General features: G+C 37.9%; 1 protein-coding gene across 1 annotated transcript in view; it reads left to right on the top strand.

Moving 5' to 3' along the window:
* The window catches only part of LOC126202982 (nuclear pore complex protein Nup88), a 559,713-nt gene that overhangs the window by 534,173 nt on the left and 3,620 nt on the right, over positions 1-21,920 (top strand). Inside the window, exons 5-14 of the mRNA XM_049937171.1 lie at positions 6,124-6,242; positions 8,918-9,110; positions 9,738-9,901; positions 10,583-10,668; positions 11,318-11,607; positions 11,972-12,085; positions 13,222-13,301; positions 17,979-18,125; positions 20,222-20,381; positions 20,979-21,067. Of these exons, the coding sequence (XP_049793128.1) occupies positions 6,124-6,242; positions 8,918-9,110; positions 9,738-9,901; positions 10,583-10,668; positions 11,318-11,607; positions 11,972-12,085; positions 13,222-13,301; positions 17,979-18,125; positions 20,222-20,381; positions 20,979-21,067 (1,442 nt within the window). The remainder of the gene's footprint in view (positions 1-6,123; positions 6,243-8,917; positions 9,111-9,737; positions 9,902-10,582; positions 10,669-11,317; positions 11,608-11,971; positions 12,086-13,221; positions 13,302-17,978; positions 18,126-20,221; positions 20,382-20,978; positions 21,068-21,920) is intronic.

Genomic DNA, 21,920 nt, shown 5'->3' with positions numbered 1-21,920 from the left:
CAACGCGCCGTATTTTCGTAGAGAGAACAATTAATGTCTGTGAGCGTGTGGGGGGAACACTAGTTGAAACAGAGTCGTTAAGCACCGGTAGTGTAAGAAACGAAATGTCCCCTGCCCGGCGAGTTGCATTCTCTGACCGTTAACGAACAGAAAGAGATAACTTCAAACGTCCGCCGCCCTCGCGAGCAGACTTCGGCCCCGCCTTGTATTAAAGAGAAGTGTGCGTGTCTTTTTATAACATTAGAGCGACAGCGCAATTCGGATCTCTCGACCATAATTGCCAATTATGGGAGAAAACTCATTTGCAGAGGAAATTGTAAAAGTTGCATTTAGAAAAAGTTCAATCGCAATAAGCTTCTCCCGTGCCTCCCTCTTCTTTCCATCCACTCTTCTTCCAATCCAGCCGCCCCCACCTTTTCCCACCGCTCGCCCCCTACCCCTCGACAGCGCCGACCCGACCGCTAAACTCTGGCCGCGTCATCTATTTTCGTTTGTATTGGATCGAGGAGGACGTCTGATTTAAAAATTACGATGTCTCGAGGACCTTCCCCCGAAGAAATAAGCGGCGTAAAACAAGATAAAAACGCCATCATCTCCTGATATCTATATTCCACTCGATTCCCCGCCCCCCAGCCGCCCTAATTTTCTGTGCCGTCCAATTCCCTTGGCGGTCGGTTTCCTCGGCGGCGCTGCCCCTCGCGAGCGCGCTGACGACACCACCGCCTCCCCACCCCCGCGATCTTAAACCAGAATTCTCCAATTGAAACATATTAATTTTCTTCCTGATTAGCCATGCACCGCACGGGTCCTCAAGCCCGGCCCCTCCCCTCCCGGATACCGGCAGAGTTATTGAAAAGTCCCAACTTTACGGGTCTTAAAAAGTCCGCCGCAGCCTTCTGGCGCGCCTTATAATTCTATCAATAAGGCAACGGCCGGCAACTCGCCCGCCTGGAACCCCCTCCCCCCCGCCACCACGCTCTGAAACACTTTGCTGGCAACTCCTCCAGACGAAAGTCGGAAAGGGTGGGTAGCAGGAGGAGGAAGGGAGATTTTCAACGCCATTAAGTCCATGCGCCATTAGTTTTGAATTTATTAATCTTTGAAATATTTTGTCTAATTGATTGCCTGGTAACAGTCGCGGTGCCCCCGCCTCCGCCCTGGCCGTGGCGTGCATTTTTATCGCTTCTGTTCCCGCTTCCTTCCGCTGCCATAAAGGACGTTATTTATAACTTGCAGAAACGGCGATCTGTTTGCGCCAGGATGAAGAAAGGGAACGCGAGCCTCACGCCTTGCGGTCCGGAAATGTTTCCGTCATTATTCCCAGCGCATCTGATCGAGCGTGCCAAGGGCTGCGGGTTCCAGGCTTTCCGAATACTTTCCTGTGCACTTTTTTCGCAAAATATCTAACCCATTGCTTCAGCGTACATGTGAAGCTTCATCTTTCTTTGTTAAGCCAGGCCAGAGTGGCTGTGCGATTCTAGGCGCCACAGTCTGGAACCAAGCGACCGCTACGGTCGCCGGTTCGAATCCTGCCTCGGGCATGGATGTGTGTGATGTCCTTAGGTTAGTTAGGTTCAATTAGTTCTAAGTTCTAGGCGACTGATGACCTCGGAAGTTAAGTCGCATAGTGCTCAGAGCCATTTGTTAAGCCAGGTTCACACATGTAACTGAAGTGACGTCACAGCTAGTGGCGTATGGAGTGGCACAGCATGGTCTTACTCATGCAACTTCGGTTATGCCACAAAAAGTTCAACTCGATTCTACTTTGTGACGCCATTGGCCTTTCCCTGCCATTGAATAGCACCATTCGACTGCTCCCCAGTGACTGTATTTGGAAATAAGAGTATTCTGTCGCAGTTATCGCGGAGGAATTGCTGCTGTACCCAATGCGATTTCAGTGTGAATAAAGTCGAAACAGTGGTTAGCAGTTACACACTTTCTTCACAGATTTTTCATCTAGAAGTGTGTGTGTGTGTGTGTGTGTGTGTGTGTGTGAGAGAGAGAGAGAGAGAGAGAGAGAGAGAGAGAGAGAGAGAGAGAGATTGGGGGGAGGTTACATGCAGTATTTGCAATTGAAAGATGTATCCCACAGTCTCGAAAATGTGACCAAAAGGGTGAGTCTTACAAACATTGTGGCCTGAGAGACTGAGCACTGTATACATTGTGGATTTATGCAGGAAATGCCCCGGAGCGTGATTTTAGCCTTATTCGAACTGCCTACATCAAGACTACAGTAAGATTCTAAAATCCTGGTGAGTGGTGTGTCTGCAGATGAATTTACATCCCAGTTGTTGGTTGGTTTGGCATAGTTGACAGTATTTTCGTCTTATAGTGTTATTTCTGTTGTAAAAGTGTTTGTGGCATATAATTTAATACTGCATGAAGTCTATCTTCAGATCCAACATTTGGTTTTCGTATTCCTTTTGGTTAACTTTTGTCACAGCTCTAACGCCCTAACCTGCTCTATAACATTAATAATGGAGCACGATAGCACAGTGGTTAGCACGATGGACTCACATTGAGGTGGACGACAGTTCTAACCCGCATCCAGCCATCCTGATTTAAGTTTTCTATTATATCCCTAAATTGTTTAAGTCAGTACCAGGATGGTTGCTTCAAAATAGCGTGGCCAATTTCCTTCGCCATCCTTCCCTAATCCGAGCTTGTGTACCATCTCTAACGAATGAGTTGTCGACAGGACATTAAATACTAATGTGATTTCATTTGCCATCATACTGAAAGCTGTACAACAGTATAGAAGTCTCCTGTGTGAATGGTAACACATGGTGCCACTACAGAATGCCATGAGCGGTGGCATCACATTACTTTTGTGTGGGAACCCAGCTTCGCACTTGTAGCAGCTACAGTATTTCACCAAATATGTAACTAATTTGAAAATTTACTGACTGACACAACCCAAAATGGTACCCTGGAAGTGGGATTTCCAAAAGAAACAAAATTATCTGAAACGGTACTATAAGAAACTGTAGTAGGACCACTAATGTTCTCGGTATACATAAACAGTCTATCAGAGTGAGTCAGCAAAACACCCAGATTGTTCACTGGTGATCTTATTACTTGCTGGAAGGCAACACCACTGGACTTTTGTAACAAAATCCAGAACAGACAATTTACAGTCCAGGATCATTGTGTCTGTCGGCATCTCGATGCCTCCTCTATTTTATTGAAATGGAGAATGGACTCAGACGATTTCCCTTTGGTCTGTTGAATAGCAGCTTGACTTCGATAAACATCAGGCAGTGTGCATAAACAACAGAAAGAACTGAAGTGTAACAATTGACAACAATGGTGGTAAAATTCTAAAGCATGTGATGGCATTCAAATAGGTAGAGGTAAGGCTACAAAATGATATGAAATTGAAGGACCACCTGAGATCAGCAGTGCAGAAAATTAATGTAAGACACATTTTTCTGAAGAACTATGATAAAATGCAGTTCAAATTTTTAGCAAGACACACAAAAAACTGTTGTGCTCTATTTTACAGTGTTATTGGCGAGTCTGCTGGTAAAAGCAACTTCCACTTACTAATGTCAAATGGAATAATTTTCTGGGACATTTCCAGCCATAAACACAAACTATTCATTCTACTGATATACTGCATGTTGCAAGCGTATCCTCTGGAGTTCACCCTCAAACCGGAGAAACCAGGCATACTAACAACATGCTCATATGAGACCTTCCTCTTATGAAGTTTGTTGTGAATAGCCATATTTTGAAATGAGCATTCATTAATACAGCAGTAGGCACAAAATGAGCTTCCACTATCCACAACTTAAAATTTTTCTGCCACAAAGGGACCAAAATGGGCAGTAAAAAAAAAATTTTTGTTGCCCCCCTGTAGCGAATTAAAGGTTTTCACAGACAATGAAAACAGTCTTAAAAACAAATGGAAATCATGAAATCATTTTTGTTTGAGAAGTACTCAAATTTCATAGATTAATTTCTGTTTTAAGTGATTGAGTAACGTTATTAAATTCTATTATAAATTAGAATTGAAAGTCCACTTCCATAAATGATGAACATATTGTCACATTTTCTTTGACAAAACTTTCATTATTTGCAAACCTACTGATAAATTCCACATTATAGCAACCAGTTACAAATATGATACCCAGCACATAAAAAAAAAAAAAACTGAATGTAACAAGTTAAAACTGTGTGCTGAACTGTCTCTTGAACTCAGATTCCTGGCATTCATAACACTGAATAACTGCACTATCAGTGCATATGAAATATGAATGAAAACTAGTTACAGATTTAAACTTTGATTTGGTCCTTGAAGTATGCACAGATGAGATACCTGATAATGCATAAAACTTGAGACCCAGTTCAGTGCGCAATTGTAACTTTTTACAGGTGTTCTTTATAAGAAAGATTAAGGCACTTTTGGTATCCACCATTGTTCCTTCGACTGTTTTACTAGTAGAACCTGATCAGGAGTAGCTAATATTAGTACAAAACATCCTCCTCCATTTACTGTATGGTAGCTAACTTAGAATATAATATGTAAATGTGTAATCCTTTATCTTTTTAGAAATGCCCCTTAGGAAATTATTGCAACAATCTGCTACTAGGCTGTTTCACTAACTAGGATCCCTGAAATATATCATATGGAAGGAATGATAAGTTTTGCCTCCCTTGAGGAATCTTACCATCATTCAGTTGATGTGCTTTTACTTGATGCAAATTCTAAATCGAGAAAACCAGTTCAGAGCAGGTCCTCTCGAATACGATTCCAGTGTCCTAAACAATTTTGTAGCTTTCCATAGTACACAGAGACTCAGTGTTTTATTGCACTAATGCATTCGGTATGTTTTAAATTTCCAGTGTTGAGAAGACATTCCCTCCTTATATTTCATAATTTTCTGTCCTGGAGAGAGTAGTAGGCTAAGGAAGGTTATGTGTAACATTCCTCTGGCAGAATAGTTAGTATAGGAAGAACACTTGCTCAGTTGTGCAAGATTTGTGGAAATTGAGCCTACCTGGGATTCACCTTGCAGATTCGAGGAAATTACAGAAGCCCTAAACCTATATGAAATAATTTTGAAAAATTGCACAACGTAACTTAAGGAAGGTTATGTGTAACATTCCTCTGGCAGAATAGTTAGTATAGGAAGAACACTTGCTCAGTTGGGCAAGATTTGTGGAAATTGAGCCTACCTGGGATTCACCTTGCAGATTCGAGGAAATTACAGAAACCCTAAACCTATATGAAATAATTTTGAAAAATTGTAAAACTACATTGTCAGAATGATTTCTGTCCAATTTTTTATATCCTTTAAATTTGTATTATAGGGTTTTAAGGCAGCTGTTATGTGACATAAAGCTGCTTGTTTGTAATTTTCTCCAAAGAATTTTATATAATTTAAAGTATGACATATATATGTTACAGTTGCTGTCTCCCATACTAAAGGTTAGCAATATAATTGTCTTTTAATACTTTGCACACAGACTAATATTGGTTAGGAATTTTTATGAACAAGATGGTGTTTCAGGGAAAACGAACTGTTTCATAGATTATTCATCCTCAGAAATGATGGAAATTTCACACTTCATGAAATGATTATTGAGAGTGCAAAATATTGGAAATGCTTTAGGGCAATTCTGCCAGTTAAGATTTATTGTAATGATTATGTTTTCCGAAGACATCTTAGTATTTCTTCCTATTGTGGTGTGGGAAGAGGCAACAGTTATATAGGAAAATATTCAGCTACTGACAGTCACGAGAATTTTCTACACTCAGTGATCATGCTGCATTACATACTCCATACCACGTATCCCTTATCTTCCACAAGCTTCCTGTTCCATACCACATGTGTAATTATATGAATGCACATACCCTGTTGCAGTCATCCTGCGGTTCCAAGACTTGAAAATCTATAAGCTTTCGGATGTGTTCTGCTTGAAAACAAATCAGTTTGTAAATGCTAATATTTATTACATAACAAATGGTGATGTTTTTGTGGCCAGCTCTTTAACTATCTTTAGACTGGCAGTAGGTAGTGTCTGTGGTTGTATCTCAGTTAATATCATGGTGCTTATTTTGTCTTGTATTTTGCTAACAAATGACATGTTATCATGGTTTTCAATCCTTTGTTTCAGGAAACTACCTCACAGATAACTGGTGGTTGCAATACATCTCCTTCTCTTCAGTGGCCCATCCTTGTTTTATATGGCAATGGAGATGTGTATTATGTTGTAACTTCAGTGGACTCAGAAAGGTGACTGAAATCATACAGATAAATTACATGATCATTGTTACATAGTCAGTCCTGCATGGTACAGTGTGTGTATTGCATCACAAAAATATTTTTGAAATCATGATATTTCCAAGTTTATACCTGAATTGATGTTATCTGAGTGTACGAACAGTTTTCTTAAGAAATCTTGAAAGATAATGTTTTGTATGTCTTTCATTGTTAGCTCAGCTAGGAATAAAGAGATAATATATTGACTCACTAACATCAACAGGCTTTGGTTCCTCCACATGTCAGACACTTGAGTCTTTCTTTATTTAGTCATTCTGAATCTTATCTTGCAGTCATATTTTGAAATTAGTTATGAAAATATTTGTTATGAGGAAAGGTTTCTTGGTAGTATTTTTAATCTTTCATTGCTGTAGGGGAAAATTCAGAGATTCAGATACAACCACTTCATAGGTAATACATCTCTAAAGGACTTTGTCCGATAGCTTAGTCTGCTCCCTGCCATTTAATGCCCCCTCTTCATGGTTGGTAACAATCTCTCGTATTTCATATTGTTGTTGTTGTATTTGTAAGTATTTTCCTCTTTGTTTCAACAAGAGGCCCTATTAACTATCTTATCATTGTAAGATACACACTCTTTACACTGTTACTTTCTAATGATACGTTTGTAGAATATATTAGCAACTATTTTGTAGATTAATTCTTTTTGAGAATCAACATTTCTTGTACAAGTAACTACTTTTATTCTTTGTGTGAAATGATTATATATTCACATTGTCACAGAGTTTCCCATGGCTAACACATAATGAACAAAGTTAAGGTAAATACAACATTTCCAAAGGGAAATGTTCTGTTGTGAAAAAAAAAGCAACAGATGCCATAACATACAATCGGTTATGTGAAAGTGATTACTCTGAATATTACATAATTAAAATTGTGGTTCATACTTAATGAAAAGCCACATCTCCACCCCACCCCCCCTCCTCCCCAATTCCCTCTTCCTCCCCTCCCACTCCTTCCCCTTGCCCATATCAATTTCCAAGTCTGTATCAGCGTCCCTCTTCTGCCCATTCACTTTTTTTCCATTTCAAATATATTTATTGTTGTGTTTGTTTATGCATCACAGTTTTCAGCTGCAGTATCGTCAAACAGTTTATGCTATATCTATATTTGTGACTGCTTTCTGAATCTTTGTTTGCTTTCACTGTTGATTTGCTTCCAGAAATATCAGCCTGTAATGCAATGTTCACATAAAGGAGATGTTGAGTTTAAGATAGACACAACAAAAAGTCTGTTACACATTTGAGCTTTTGACCACAATGTCTTCGCCTAAAGTAGACGTCATATGATCCATTGATCATTTCCATAATTTTTTTGTAAAATGATGTGGAATGAGTCAGCTTACAAGCTAGGTATAAACAACTTGTTTGTAATTTCACCATTTACAGATTAGTTATATGAACACCAGCTTAAATTTGATAAAAATGAACATTTCAGTTTTAAATACACTCCACTTTCACTAAGCAACATAAGCTACCAGTTTTTAATCAAAAATTCAGATATGGAATACAAGGAGTTGTCCTGAAGAAATGATTTTAGGCTAGATTCACAATTTGTTTTGCTATATGTGCCCTTCATCATTCGTAATCTATGGTGAAATAAAAAGTAGAAATGACAACCCAGCATTTACAAAACATTTGCCTTACTATCCAAGAAATAGTTAGACAGGCTGATATTAGTGTATAATTGGCCCTCAAGCTCCTGAATAACTCCACATGACTAAGTGTTGGTCTGATGGATCCCTGTTTGTTAACTACTGTTCGAAGGAAGCCTGCTAATCACAATGGATGAAGTAAACTATAGGAGTAAGCAAATTTCCCTCCACCTAAGAAGACAAAGGTGCACTGACTTGTCGGAAAGTTATGGTGTCTGTCTTGGCGACTACACACAAAAGGAACTGTCCATTATTTGAAGAATTACCAAAATCTTTAGCCCAGTCTGTTGCCTAAGATGTAGCAAAATAGGTGAGGAATGATAGCGAGAGGTGTGCAACTCCTGACTCCTGCTTGACAGTGTTTTTGCTCTCACTGCTCAATGAACTGTTGGTCTTTGTTCATATCTAGACAGTGAAATCGTTCTTTTTCACCATACCTGGCACCCACAATTTTTTTTTAGTTCAAAAAGAGAAGTAACGACCATGTTGACAACATTTTGGCAGTGATGAGGTGACTGTTGGAGTGGAAAACTTTTTCCAGAGCTGAGTGGTGAACTTTCAGATTGTAGATCACTGTAAAGGTATGTAAATTTGCAGGGAACTTATGTGATGAAGACAAATAAATAATAAAAGTTGAAATTTCTCCCTTCCCCCCCACCCCCACCCAAAGCTGTAATCTTAATGAAAGCCCTTTGTATAAACTACAGGCAATAACTGATAAGTAGTAATAGAGAGATAATGAGGTGGAACAATTACAGCAAAGACATTTTGCTTGGAAGAGTAAGGAAAAGAAAAAAATACAAAACATATGGCAGACAGTGTAATCAGTATACTTCGTGTAGATACTGGAGAAGGAGAAAAATTGAAAGAAATAAAATGTGAACTCTTGCTTCCCAATCCATGCTTCTTTGTTTTATTTCTGTTGCTCTTCCTGAATCTGTTTGTATAATCATTGATTACTTGATCTTATTTTCAGCTTCAAAAAACCATTGCTGCAAGGTCCAATATCAATGTTTCCACCTGCTGATGATAATTATGGTGTGGACTCCTGTTCCATTCTTTGTCTCCAATGTGTGCCTCCAGTTGTCGTGATTGCATCATGCTCTGGAACCTTGTATCACTGTTTTCTGCTGAATAATGATGCAGAATCTGATAATGAAGATGACAAGGTAATTTGTTGTTCTATTTTCTCTGTCCTCCTTTTAATTTCATAGTTTGTTCCATTGTTTGAATGTATCAAAGATGGTGCTTACATGTGGATCATCAAAATGAAAATAGTAACAAGAATAATAATGTAAAATACTCACAAAACAAACTTAAAATAACTTATCAGTCAGCAAAAGAAAGGTGAGAGTGCCAGTCCCAGTCTATAAGCTCATGGTGATTTTCTTCTGTGCAGAATTGTTTGGTACATTCTCAGTTGAGACAATAATCGATGATAAAAATGGCTGGATGCAGGAGAACCCTGCCAACTAAGATAGAAAGAATTACTGGCTAGAACTGGTAGCAATATTAATGATTGGACGCCAAACTTCAAAACTCTGTCAAAAAGCACAAGTAGTGGAATTTTTGCATTTTGTATGTCGTTAGTGTGTTGCTGTGTCTGGCACAGAACGTGTTTAGAAAGTATGAACAATATTCTCACAAAGTTGACTAGTAATAGGATTAAATGCATACTGTGGCTTATCCTGTGGATTACGTGCATTTTGTAAAAATAAGATAGTTGGGACATTTACTGAAATAAAAAAAAAATCATTGCTGGAAAATGTAAATAATCCTGTTTAATTATGTTACAGTCACTGGTGTCACAGGAGAGCTCGGCATACACCATTCATCCTGCTGATGTGAGTCTGCATGTGTTTGAGGCTGTTGAATTAGAGCTTGGATTGGCACTGAATGACTCTACTGATACCTACACATGCCCCATCTACTTACATGCTGACTGTATCTCAGCTTCAAGGTGATTTCTTACTGCCTGTGTTTAATAATTCTTCAGATTATAATGTGAAAGTAGAAAATGTTACTGTCGTATATGAACAGAGATTTACTGAATGTGAAGCATTTAAACTGCGAAATTTAATTTTTGAATAACAGGGTGCAACCATGAATTTTTACATAATATGTAAGTGTTATTAATTACTGTTTAGTCTTATGCTTCATAGATAATCATACCAATTGTAAATGTCCCACTGTTACATGAGTGTAGAGTATAGGATGGTTTTTTTCCTTTAGTTGTAACGAAAAAATTTCAGGAAGCCACAGCAGCGCCGGCCGCTGTGACCAAGCGGTTCTAGGCACTTCAGTTTAGAACCACGCGGCCGCTACGGTCGCAGGTTCGAATCCTGCCTCAGGCATGGATGTGTGCGATGTCCTTAGGTTAGTTAGGTTTAAGTAGTTCTAAGTTCTAGGGGACCTCCGATGTTAAGTCCCATAGTGCTCAGAGCCATTTAGCCACAGCAGCGAAAACATAAGTTAGTGACTACAGCAGTTGGTTTTGGCTTGGTGATATTATATTTAAAAACCAGGGTAAATTTTTTACCTATTTCATGGTCATATGGTTGTTATGGTTGTTTTTCAAGATTTTGGGATCTATTCTTATTTGCTGAAACAAGCTTACAGAAGTGATATTTTTCTGTTTCAGATACTTTTGCAGTCATGATACCGGAGTCCATGTTGTCTTCATACCTACCGTTTCTCAGCTTGATCAGTTTCTAGATTGTGATGATGGTAAGAACCCTCAGTCAATAATCTGCTTTTGTTATAGGTGATTCGCCAGTAACATTTTATTACATTATTTGTGCATAGGTAGCTATGGAAACTTGTAACAAAATTCTGTTACTCTATTTTTTCCAGCCTTGGGTCACCTAATTGGTATCGTCCCTTAAAAAGAAATCATTAAATGATTTGATGAGTGAATGTCTTGCCTGGTTTGTGCAGTTATGATTACAATCACTTTAGTATGCATCCTTTTGATGAATTACTGTGTAACATTTTCATACCAAAAGATGATGGTTTGCTAAGTTGTCTGAACTGGCCGGCTGTAAAGATACAATAAGAGAATTTTGTTTTCAAGACAGTCATTGTGTTTCTGTTGGTCTTTTTTATTTTAACTTGATGTTGCACGGTTTCCTCATATCATAAAATAGGAAAATGGTTGCAGTTGTGTTTGGAAACTCTAAACCTCTTAAAATACAAATCCTACAAAAGTCCAGTGACTTTTTCCATAAAAATAAAATTACTTCATAACACTTTGATTTACTCTTAACACTAAATTTAAAATCATGTGTTAATAAGCTAAAACCTGTCATATTTTGTGTAGTGAATGTATCTGAAATTTGAATTTCAATTCTTTAATAATGTCCAAAACTTTTGTCAGACAAACTGCATCTGTGCACGTCAATATTGTCACAAAATGCTGTGGTGGAGTACGCAGTGTGCACTCGGGCTGCAGCTTCCTCGTCAGAAACAGGCATACCACAGGAAGGGTCAGTGTTGCCTGTTCTTGGGTTGGTGCAGACACCTGGAACACCAGTTATGCTTGTTGCCCTTCTGGCTAGTGGAGAGGTTATCAGCCTTACTTTGGCCTCGATTCCCCTGCCACTTCCACTAGAGTCTGCAGATAGACTGGAATCTACAAAAGAAAAAACTGAATCACCACTCAAAGCAGTAAGTTTATACATCTTAGGACACAATAGACAGCTTGTTATATGTATTGTGTCTCTTTGTTTTGTTTCATCAGTCTTTTGGCACAAGGCTGTAAACCTTTGTTACTGAATCCTTAAGCGAGAGAAAATTGTATGAAAAGAAAAAAAAATATGTTATAGTTATGTATTTACAATTTAAATATAATAGTTCGTTGCATACCTACAACATGTATCACTTGATTTATTTGGTTAATCTTAGTGAAAAGGATGTATTGGTTATTTTTCTAGTAGGTGTAGTTACGTATGTAGCTTATAATGCCCCTGAACTTGATCACCAATTAGCCTGTCCTTTTAATTGTAATTTCAACATTTTCTCTCATTTATAGATGCTGAAAGAACCTTTCAACATGCGTATTACAAATATGTTAAAACATGATGTAACACAGCCAATCCTGAAACTGGGACCTCAAGCAAACACTACACCTCAAAAGTATATGGAGGTATTTACTAATTCACAGTTTTGATACACAAATTAAAGTTTTTATTGCTTAATGTAATTGACAACCAGCTTTATTACTAATATGAAGGCGTTACTTGTTCATCAATGTAGAATCTTGGTTCTGTGTTAGAAATATGGCTATTGCACGGTTGAGTGTGCTTTAACTTGTTATTATAAAGTTAGAAACTTAAATATACGCTGCACTAGTTGAGTTTACTTTTTATTTATGCATATTTACCAGGGTGTTTAAAGTAGCCTGTTGTGTCATGTAACATGCAGTGTGCAAAAAAACTATGAGTTCAAAATTTTAGAATATTTAGAGGAGTTAAAAAGAGAATTTTTTTAATGTTACAAAAAGTCACAGGTGCACTATTTCCAAACTAGGGGTCCACAAGATTTTGCTGCTAGACATGTTCAGAGTCAGTGTTCTAACTGTGTGATGAATATTGTTTTAGAGATTTTGCTGCTTGAAACAACCAGATGTTTCATGAATAATGGCTACAGCTTAAGTCAAACAGGTAGTCCACTCTTCTGGAGTGTCTGTTGGTGTCACCTATCCCAAACTCACCATATAAAGAAATCCACAGGAGGTATGCAACATCTCTAAAACAATATTCATGCTGCAACAGTTCAAACACCATGTCTGAACATCAATTGTGTCAGGCCTTTCATAGACCACTAGCTTGGGGGGGGGGGGGGGGGGGGGGGGCTGGTGTGCCTGTGACATTTCTGTCCTATAAAACAGTGAAAACATTGTTTCTTTTTATCTCATCTGAATGCACTCAAATTTCATATACATAGTTTTTTTACACCCTGTGTAAATATTTCCACTAGCTCCAGTCTGAAACAATCCAAATATTCTGTGTGTTGTATGTTACATTCAGTTTCAGCCTTTGTGACCTGCAATTCTTTTCCCAATTTTTCCATTGTTCCTCTATACCTAAAATTTTATTTGATAAAACACACATTCTGTTGGGATTAATGGCCAGTTGGACCAGTTGTGTTATTGAAACTTACTTCATAGTTGACATTGCTGGTTTATTTCAGCAATTTTCAGTATTATTTTGTAGATTTATCTCGACAAAACTATTCCATTTAAATTTATGATATCAACATACATGCTTTTCGCAATTACAGCTTGTAAACCAGAGTACACAGCTGTTGCGAGAAGAATATTTTTTGAAGCATGACCAAGTCCGAGAAGAAATTGATAAACGGTATGTTGCATTTATCGGCCCATTTCAAGTCACTTTAGCTCTGTGAAGTGAAAAAGATAAAACAGTATTCAAGTTAATTTACCACTATGTTTTCAAGTTAATGTAATGAGAACTGATGTGATATTATTAGCAGTTCATAAAGACACACTTGTAACTTGCTGTACCACCAATAGACACTTTTAAAAGTGAAAAAAACTATATCTTTTGGACCTATTATTTCCTTCTTGAGGAAGGAAAAAGGTGCAGGTTGGTAAAGGTTGCATGTTTCCCCTTGATTCCACCACAGGAGGGCTCCTCCATCGTCAAGTACGAGAGTCATGAAACTCCTCTTCACCTTTGCTGACCTATCCCTCTTTCCCATAGGAGGAGGGAGCTAATAGCTCCAAAAGCAAGGATTTTTTTCCATTTTTAATTATTTCTGTCGAGAGTACTATATGTTAAAATTAATTTAGTGTTTTCAGGACTTTTATTTTATTTCTGAAGTAAATAGTTGTCTCTCATTCCAAACTTCTTTTTCAGTGTCAGCCCTTGTTATTTATGGGATAATATAGGTATCATATTTCTTTCACTGTTTTCTATACAAATGCATCTGGCTAATGGCTTCAAGATAATGTTGTTAAAATACTTTGCACTGTACTTATCAGTTATTGCTTGGTAGTCATACTGCTCTTTACTATAAAATCAGATTCTTTTCTTATAACTGTCAATTTAGCTTTGAAAACATGAGTCCCAGGAATAATATTATATACTAAATACAGACTGTGAAAAATCATGTGCGTAAGAGTTGTCAAAGAAACAAGAACATGGCAAACAGTTGTGTAGAAGTATCAAAAGAGGATCCACCTTAAAATTTTAAAACCAAGATTTCTGTGTTATGAGACAACAGCAATTAAAAGACAAAACTGTATCAGAAAAATGCTACAAGTCTGAGAAGCACAGAAAGAACGACAACTTCCAAAATGGAGAATGGCATTTGTGATACTTAATTCTTGCTTCGACTATCCTGTACCCAAATCAAATCCGACCTTTTTTCCCGATTTTCATGGTCCAGAAATGCAACTGCAGCTTAGAGTTAAGATCAGAGCCTAAGGCAATTCCAAACAATGCACTAGAAGCTGCCGTAAGTAGTTATTTTGCCACATATGCTGTTGTGTTCGTTTTTAGAGTGTTGCATCTTTTTTATTTTTTATCATGGGGAAAATTCAAATTTAATTTTGCTTATCTCTGAAATTAGCAGTTTTTCAAATTCTCATAGCAAAACAAAAAAAAAATTCTTTACATACACACTATCAAAACAGGTGCTCTTAAGAAACTTTCACAAGTTGGCAAGCATGATAAGTACAGTTTTACATTTTGACAGTTCCAGCTCTGTTCTTAAGCTGTCAGCACACTTCAATGTACATCAAGCCCTTTAACAGTGCTGCCATTGTTTTCTACATAATAATAATAAGTGTTTCATTGCCGTAATTTAATTATGTATTCATGAGTACAAATAAGTTCCACATTTGAATATGAGTGTCCTTAAAAGTGAACTTTCATGAAACCATGTTACTTCCATAAGAGATTTCTGCCATAGCAAATGACTGATATGAGTCATATGTTAGCCACACTGCAAACAGTGGGTGAAACCTTTCCACAGCAGCAAATCCCTCCTAACTTCATTTGTGTTTCTTCTATTGATCCAAAGGCTGTTTGTCTCAGGTTTGCAAGTGGATTCACCAAGCGTGGAAATTTATCCCGAATAAAACTATCTATCACACATTTTTAAAAAATGCTGTGTTTCTAACATGCTTGATGCCACAAAGGATGATGCTCTCTATGAGGAGAATAGTGACAAGGAATCAAGTGATGATGACTCAAAATCATCTGCTAATAATTAAAGAATATTCAGAAATTCCTACTACGAACTTCTAGGACTTGTAGAGGGGAACTCATGTCTAAAAACATAGAGCCATTTGAAAACATGTTTGCTAGGTAGGTATGCAACATGACATCAGTTACATTGGATCAGCTGACGCCATTTGGTGTCTATCCTACCTCTCTGACCTGGTTTGAGCCTCTTTCATGTGTCTGAGAGTGTTAGAGCAACATGTTTGAGTACATATATGCAGAATACACTGACAAGATCCTTTGAAATGGCAAAGCTTACAGTAGCGGAAGAAATGCTCGTCGCCTTTATCAAGATCGTTCATCACAGCATCCAACAGCTTTGAGGAGGGGTACCTTCACTGTCAGCAGGCTTGACTGAGGTGCTACAAGAAGACACTGCATACCTGAATCAGAAGGTACCGTACTGCATCACATTGAAGAGAGCCTGTCAGCAAGTCCAGAAGCAATTTCTTTGGCTATTAATGAGTGAAATTGTATAACAAGTGATGTACTGGGTCACACCTAATCAGTTACTTGTAAAAGTGGTACGTTTCTGGACATGGCTTCCAAAAATATTATTTACACACATTGCTCTACAATTCCAAGAAGTTTGTACCAGGAATTTCAGAACACCCTAGATGCGTTTATGATAGTTCACTTTCCATTTCTAAGTTATTTTCTTTGTAGATCCTGCCAGTCAATGAGCCTGTGCTACTACAAATGAGAAGATATGATGTATGTTTCTTATGTGCATGTGTATGTGGTAGCTATTTACGTCTTTTTGTTTGTTATGTGTTGTAAATTTGCATTCATGTTTGCCACATTATTTGAGGTTTCTCTGTCAGTTTGGTCTACCGTAAGCCTGTTTGAGCATCTTCTCTGGGGATGGGGGGAGGGGGGAAGTGCTCTTCTTGTTGGCTGATGTCCTTAGGAGGGAGGATTTATACTGGCATTTCACCAAGCATATAAGAAATCTTGAAAAATACCAACTGTTTTTAAGCATGCGGCAGAGGGAGACTCGCCTGATATTGCCACTCACCTTCTAACTGTATGTGGTTGCTAATTATGGCCACCTGTTTTCTAGGTGGCCGTGCCCTTACCTGTTTGTTGAACAACATGGATAGACATAGGAGACACGGCTGGGGAAAGATTTTCTGCATTATAACAAAGCTTACAGTTCGCCGTTTGTACTGACCACTTGTGTTGGAAATGATTCTGTGTAGACAAATTATATTGTTTAGAATGTTAAAAAAGGTAATCTAATAAAGCACACTGTTTGACATCTAACAAAAAACTATACAAATCAGTGTCTTGAATATGTAGTCTGCTCTTCACCAAATTTATATTCTTTAAATCAGTAGTGATCCTCTGTCAAGCCAAACTGCAACTTTCTTGGATGAAAACACTATATTTCATTAAAATAAAGAAATACATTGGATGACATTAATGTAATATGGGAAGACTGACATATGACTCACACATGTAGCGCTATCATCTGTAAAATTCTTAGTGGCCCCAGCTACCCTAGTTCTGCTCAGAATATTTTGAGAGATATCATGAATTCTAACTGCTGTCAGTGTTTGTAATGTAACTAATAGGCTAAATATAAATCCCCCCTCCCCCACGAAGTTTCGTTTCTGAGGTTCAGCTTGCATTTGAGGTCTACTTACATTTGGGTAAATATGGTAGATGTTATTGTTGACATATAGTTGCAGGATGAATTCCTCCTCCCTCTTCTATTTTTCTGCAAACTGAATTTGCCTTTAGCCGTCCATCGGGCACATCAGCTCCTTAAGCATCATGTCTCCAACAACATTATTTTCCTATAATTCCTAACTGTATTGGTGTTTGACTAATAACTTTATAACTGCATAACACTGTAATCATCATGATCTCAATAGCACTTTAACACTTCTATTGTAATATTACTCCGTAAAATTATAATTATCCCATCTCTTGCAAACACTAGAAATATTCTGAGCATTAGACTATTCTGTTATAGCAATGTTCTGTAATACAACGTGTCATCCAGCCATAAGCATGTTACTTCATGAACTTCATGTAGACTACTATTTAACACTGATATTGTGTTTCATCTAGTCTCTGCGTTATGCAATTTGCTGTTGACAATTTCCTGTTATACTTTGTATAGCAGGAACAGCAGAATCTATTCAGTTCACAATTCATCCCCCATTCATTCATCATGTTCATAGATCCCATCTTGAAGAAGAATCTCCGGTGATGTGGAATGAGTCAAGGCACACATCAACAAAGTGTCTGTCTGAAACTATTTAATGATTATTGTTACACTACTATAAACCATTTGAGCTTAATGTAACAGCTGAGTACAAGGCAGTCTCTGTATGAGAGCCACATCCTTCACTACCATTCTGAAAAGTATTTGTAACTGTGCAGTACCTATTTTTAACAGTATTTTCCAAGAATTGAAGATGATCATTGACACTATAAGTTCTTTTTTTATTAGGAAACTACTTCTGTTCTACATATGAGTAACTAAGCTTCTTTTAACTTTATTATTACTATTGTTATTTACTAAAAATGAATAAAAACTGTGGCATATTGTTGTAATGAAAATGGCAACCAGCCTTACTAATATGTATTTTCTGTTGGTTTTTTCCAAGTGCTGACATATGCTACCTTGCTGTTAATAATAAGCCATTCACATTACCCTGTCCTTATAGATAATACAAAATTTAAACCTTATTCAGAAACATTATTATTATTATTATTATTAGTAGTAGTAGTAGTAGTAAACAAAGATATTTCATAATACTTGTTTACATGCAGGGCACGAACACTGCGTTTGATGAAGGAAAGACAGTTAAAAGAACTTGAAAATCTTGAACAAGAAAAAACACAGCTAAAACAAGCTGCAGAACAGTTAGCTGAAAAGTATGAGGACACAAAGGACAAACAGGAGGAGCTCAGTAAAAGGTAAAATAAAAAAAAAAATTTATATTCTGGACGAGTTAGTAATGATTTGGAATTAAATTGTAGCGTCAGTCTAATATGTTGTTGTTATTATTCTCAGTATTTCAACCAGCCTTGGTGATAACTGTTAAAACCAAAATGAAACAATGGAAAATCCGGGGTGGAATGTAAGAATGCAATGAAAAGAATAGTTGCTACTCACCATATAGCAGAGATGCTGGGTTGCAGAAAGTTCCTTCTGCAGCTCAATCTTTCGGCTGTATGATGAGTAGCAACTGTCCTTTTCATTATATTGTTAAAACCTAAATGAAATTTACTTTGGTACCACCGTTGAGACAACCAAGTACTAAAGCTGAAAAGAATTCTCAAAATGACTAATTACTAGTGTCTGCTAAATAATGTAAATGTCGTGTGACGAGGGCCTCCTGTCGGGTAGACTGTTCGCCGGGTGCAAGTCTTTCAATTTGATGCCACTTCGGCGACTTGCGCGTTGATGGGGATGAAATGATGATGATTAGGACAACACAACACCCAGTCCCTGATCGGAGAAAATCTCCAACCAAGCTGGGAATTGAACCTGGGCCCTTAGGATTGACGTTCTACCGTGCTGACCACTCGGCTACTGGGAGCAGACTAGTGTCTGCTGATAATCGAGAACTGTCATAAAATTTTTTCTGACACGTAAGCAAGGTACTGCAATAACATTGCCAATCTCCTACTTATGAAGGTATACCAAAGTGAAAAACTGACTTCCTCTGAGTAGTTAGAGCAGATTTACTTTAAGTGAAATAACTTTATGTGTTACTTTAATAAATGGTGGGTCATACTCTAGCAATGTGGTAGTGTATTCTTATAGCTGGTGTTCTGCTTCCTGTTTACCACTTGATCTCTTAAATGCAGCACATTGTGAAGATTTTTCAATGCAGAGGGCCAGGCGAGGGAGGGGATGGGGGTTAGAGAAAGAGAGAGAGAGAGATCACTCATAAGTGGTCAGTGCCACTATGATCATGAGTGGGTGCATGGGTGTGAGTGTCTGTTACATGTGTGGGAGAACTTGCATGAACTGGAAAAAAGAGTGATGGCGTGAAAGCTAATAAAGTCTCTGTACTGTTGCATGGGTCTACGTATGTCACATCAGTCAATAGCAGGTTGTGCTGGTACTGTTGTGTTTGTAGCAGTAACAGTCCAACCATGGTAACCATGTAAATCAGACTTCGTTTGTGAAGTGAACAAAGTACTGTATGCTGTAAAATATCTGGAAAATTCAGTAACCAGGATAGCAGGCCAATAGACCTGTATTATCCAAAAAATAAGACAAGTTTGCGGTTACAAAGCTCATTATCAATGATGCTCATACATTGTACTATACACATTTTATGAGAAATACCCTTTTTGTTTTGTGATATTGGTGTGATGGCCTTAAGAGAGTAACAAGCTGCAGTCTGCAAAAAATGTGTGTCCAAGTTTTACAAAAATATTAATGCTTCTGGGAGGCAATAATAGAGTTGTTGTGTTGCAGGTGCAACACCATTCTCTCTCTCTCTCTCTCTCTCTCTCTCCCTCTCCCTCCCCCTCTCACCCCTCCCCTTCCCCCTCCCCCACCTCCCATCCACCCACTATCCCTCTCCAAAACATATAACAAACATCTTTGTAACAAGCCCCTCTCCCTCTCCAAAACATATAACAAACATCTTTGTAACAAGCAAACACAAAGAAAAACATAATTAACTTCTACTCCCCGTTTTTTCTACATAACTTAAAAAATAAAAAACTTTTGACTTAAATTATGATTTCATTTGGGTGCTGAGGAAGTAACTGCATTTCTTGCTGGCAAAAATACGTGCAGATGACAAGCAAAACTCACTAAACATTATATGCATGTAAAAGTGTTACTGGTTCCTTACAAGGTTATGGCTGCATTTTCTTATTTTTGTTTGTTATGATAAACTTCTGTCTTTCCAATCAGAAATTTATTTTGCGCATAGAACTGCCATATTTTCTCTTAACATAATTCATTATGTAATGCCCTGGATGTTCATCTGGAACGATAGTGTTACTAAATTTTTCTGTTATAAAAATAATTACTGTTCCATTTTCAGGGCAGAAAAGATTCTTCGTCAGGTCGTCCGATGTCAGCCTTTGGTGTCTGCTGCTGAGAAAAAATTAGAGAGACAACTTAAAGAAGTGGAAGAGAAACTCAAGGTTTACAAGAGAGCAATGAAGCAAGTAAAAGCAAAGGAAGCCTATCACAAAGAGCAGGTTGTTATTGTTAAGCTTTGTAAGCTTTTAAAAATCAAAATAACCTTATTTCTGGATGCTTTCATCAGTGGCCACGTACTCTGTAAAAAGTATAATTTATTGATGTGATATAGTAAAGTTGTTCTCAGATCCCAGTACTTTGGATTTGTGTACCGAGCGAGGTGGCGCAGTGGTTAGCACACTGGACTCGCATTCGGGAGGACAACGGTTCAATCCCGTCTCCGGCCATCCTGATTTAGGTTTTCCGTGATTTCCCTAAATCCTTTCAGGCAAATGCCGGGATGGTTCCTTTCAAAGGGCACAGCCGATTTCCTTCCCCATCCTTCTCTAACCCGAGCTTGCGCTCCGTCTCTAATGACCTCGTTGTCGACGGGATGTTAAACACTAATCTCCTCCTCCTCCTCCTCTTTGGATTTGTAGTCTGGCACATGTGGACTGAGCCACATAGTTTATTAAAAGTGGACACTGTACAATAATTTCACAGTTCTAATAGTAGCTAAGATTAATAGCACTAAAATGTATTTCTAATAGTAGCTAAGATTAATAGCACTAAAATGCATTTCATATGCGTGGTTTAAAATATGTTGATGATTTCAGGTGTTGCAGTGGCAAGCCCAGCTGAAGGAGAAGGAAATTCAACTAGGACCAGGCCGAATAAATAATCTGAAAGTAACTCTCAAGCAAATGTAAGTGTCATCCCTCTACATGATATAAAATACAATTAACTGTAAATGAATCACAGCCTCCAGTGTGAATTGCTATTTGATAAACCAAAGAAGAAAACATGTTTATCTTTTTATTTCATCAAACATTCTCCTTTTTTTCTAAAATTTGGTGGAATACTTTTTCCAAAACCAATTTCTTAGGCTGGACATAATGTATTAAGTTTTGGTATTTAGTAATGTTATTTTTTTAAAATTAAAACAGTCGTGATTGCATAAAAATAGACACGTCTTCACTGGTCATCGGAGCTCGATTTGAAATGGACTGAAGACAGTTCTACACCAGCCAATGAGATTCCAGGTCATACACATGACTGGAGAAGCCCCCGCCAGCGGAGGGATACAAACCTGACTATCGCCTGTCATACAGCCCGAAAACCAGGAGTAATTATCTATGGTGCCATTTCTTTTCATAGCAGGATCCACTTGGTTGTCATTTATGGCACTCTTACAGCACAGTGATAGGTCATTATTCCACACTCCATTTTATTGCCTTTCATGGCAAGTCATCCGAGGTTTACATTTCAGCAATGCAATGTCCGCCCACACATGGCAAGAGTTTCTAGTGCTTGTGTTCATGTTTCCCTCCAACCATCTCAGGCTTTTGATGACCTGTTGCACCAGTTGGATAGAATTTGCACACTATCCCTCAGGAGGACATCCCATAACACTATCAGTCCATTCCAAGCTGAATAACTGCTTGTGTGGATCAACATGTTACTGACATGCTCAATTTGTGAAGTTCTTTCCTTGAATAAATCATCTAATTTTTCTGAAATTGTAATGATTTGTTTGTCTGTATGTGTACAGATAAATT

Source organism: Schistocerca nitens, chromosome 9 (assembly GCF_023898315.1).
Source record: "Schistocerca nitens isolate TAMUIC-IGC-003100 chromosome 9, iqSchNite1.1, whole genome shotgun sequence".
In the NCBI taxonomy this organism is placed as follows: Eukaryota; Metazoa; Arthropoda; class Insecta; order Orthoptera; family Acrididae; genus Schistocerca; species Schistocerca nitens.
Note: the sequence above shows the minus strand (reverse complement) of the source record. Positions and strands in the feature narration are given on the sequence as shown.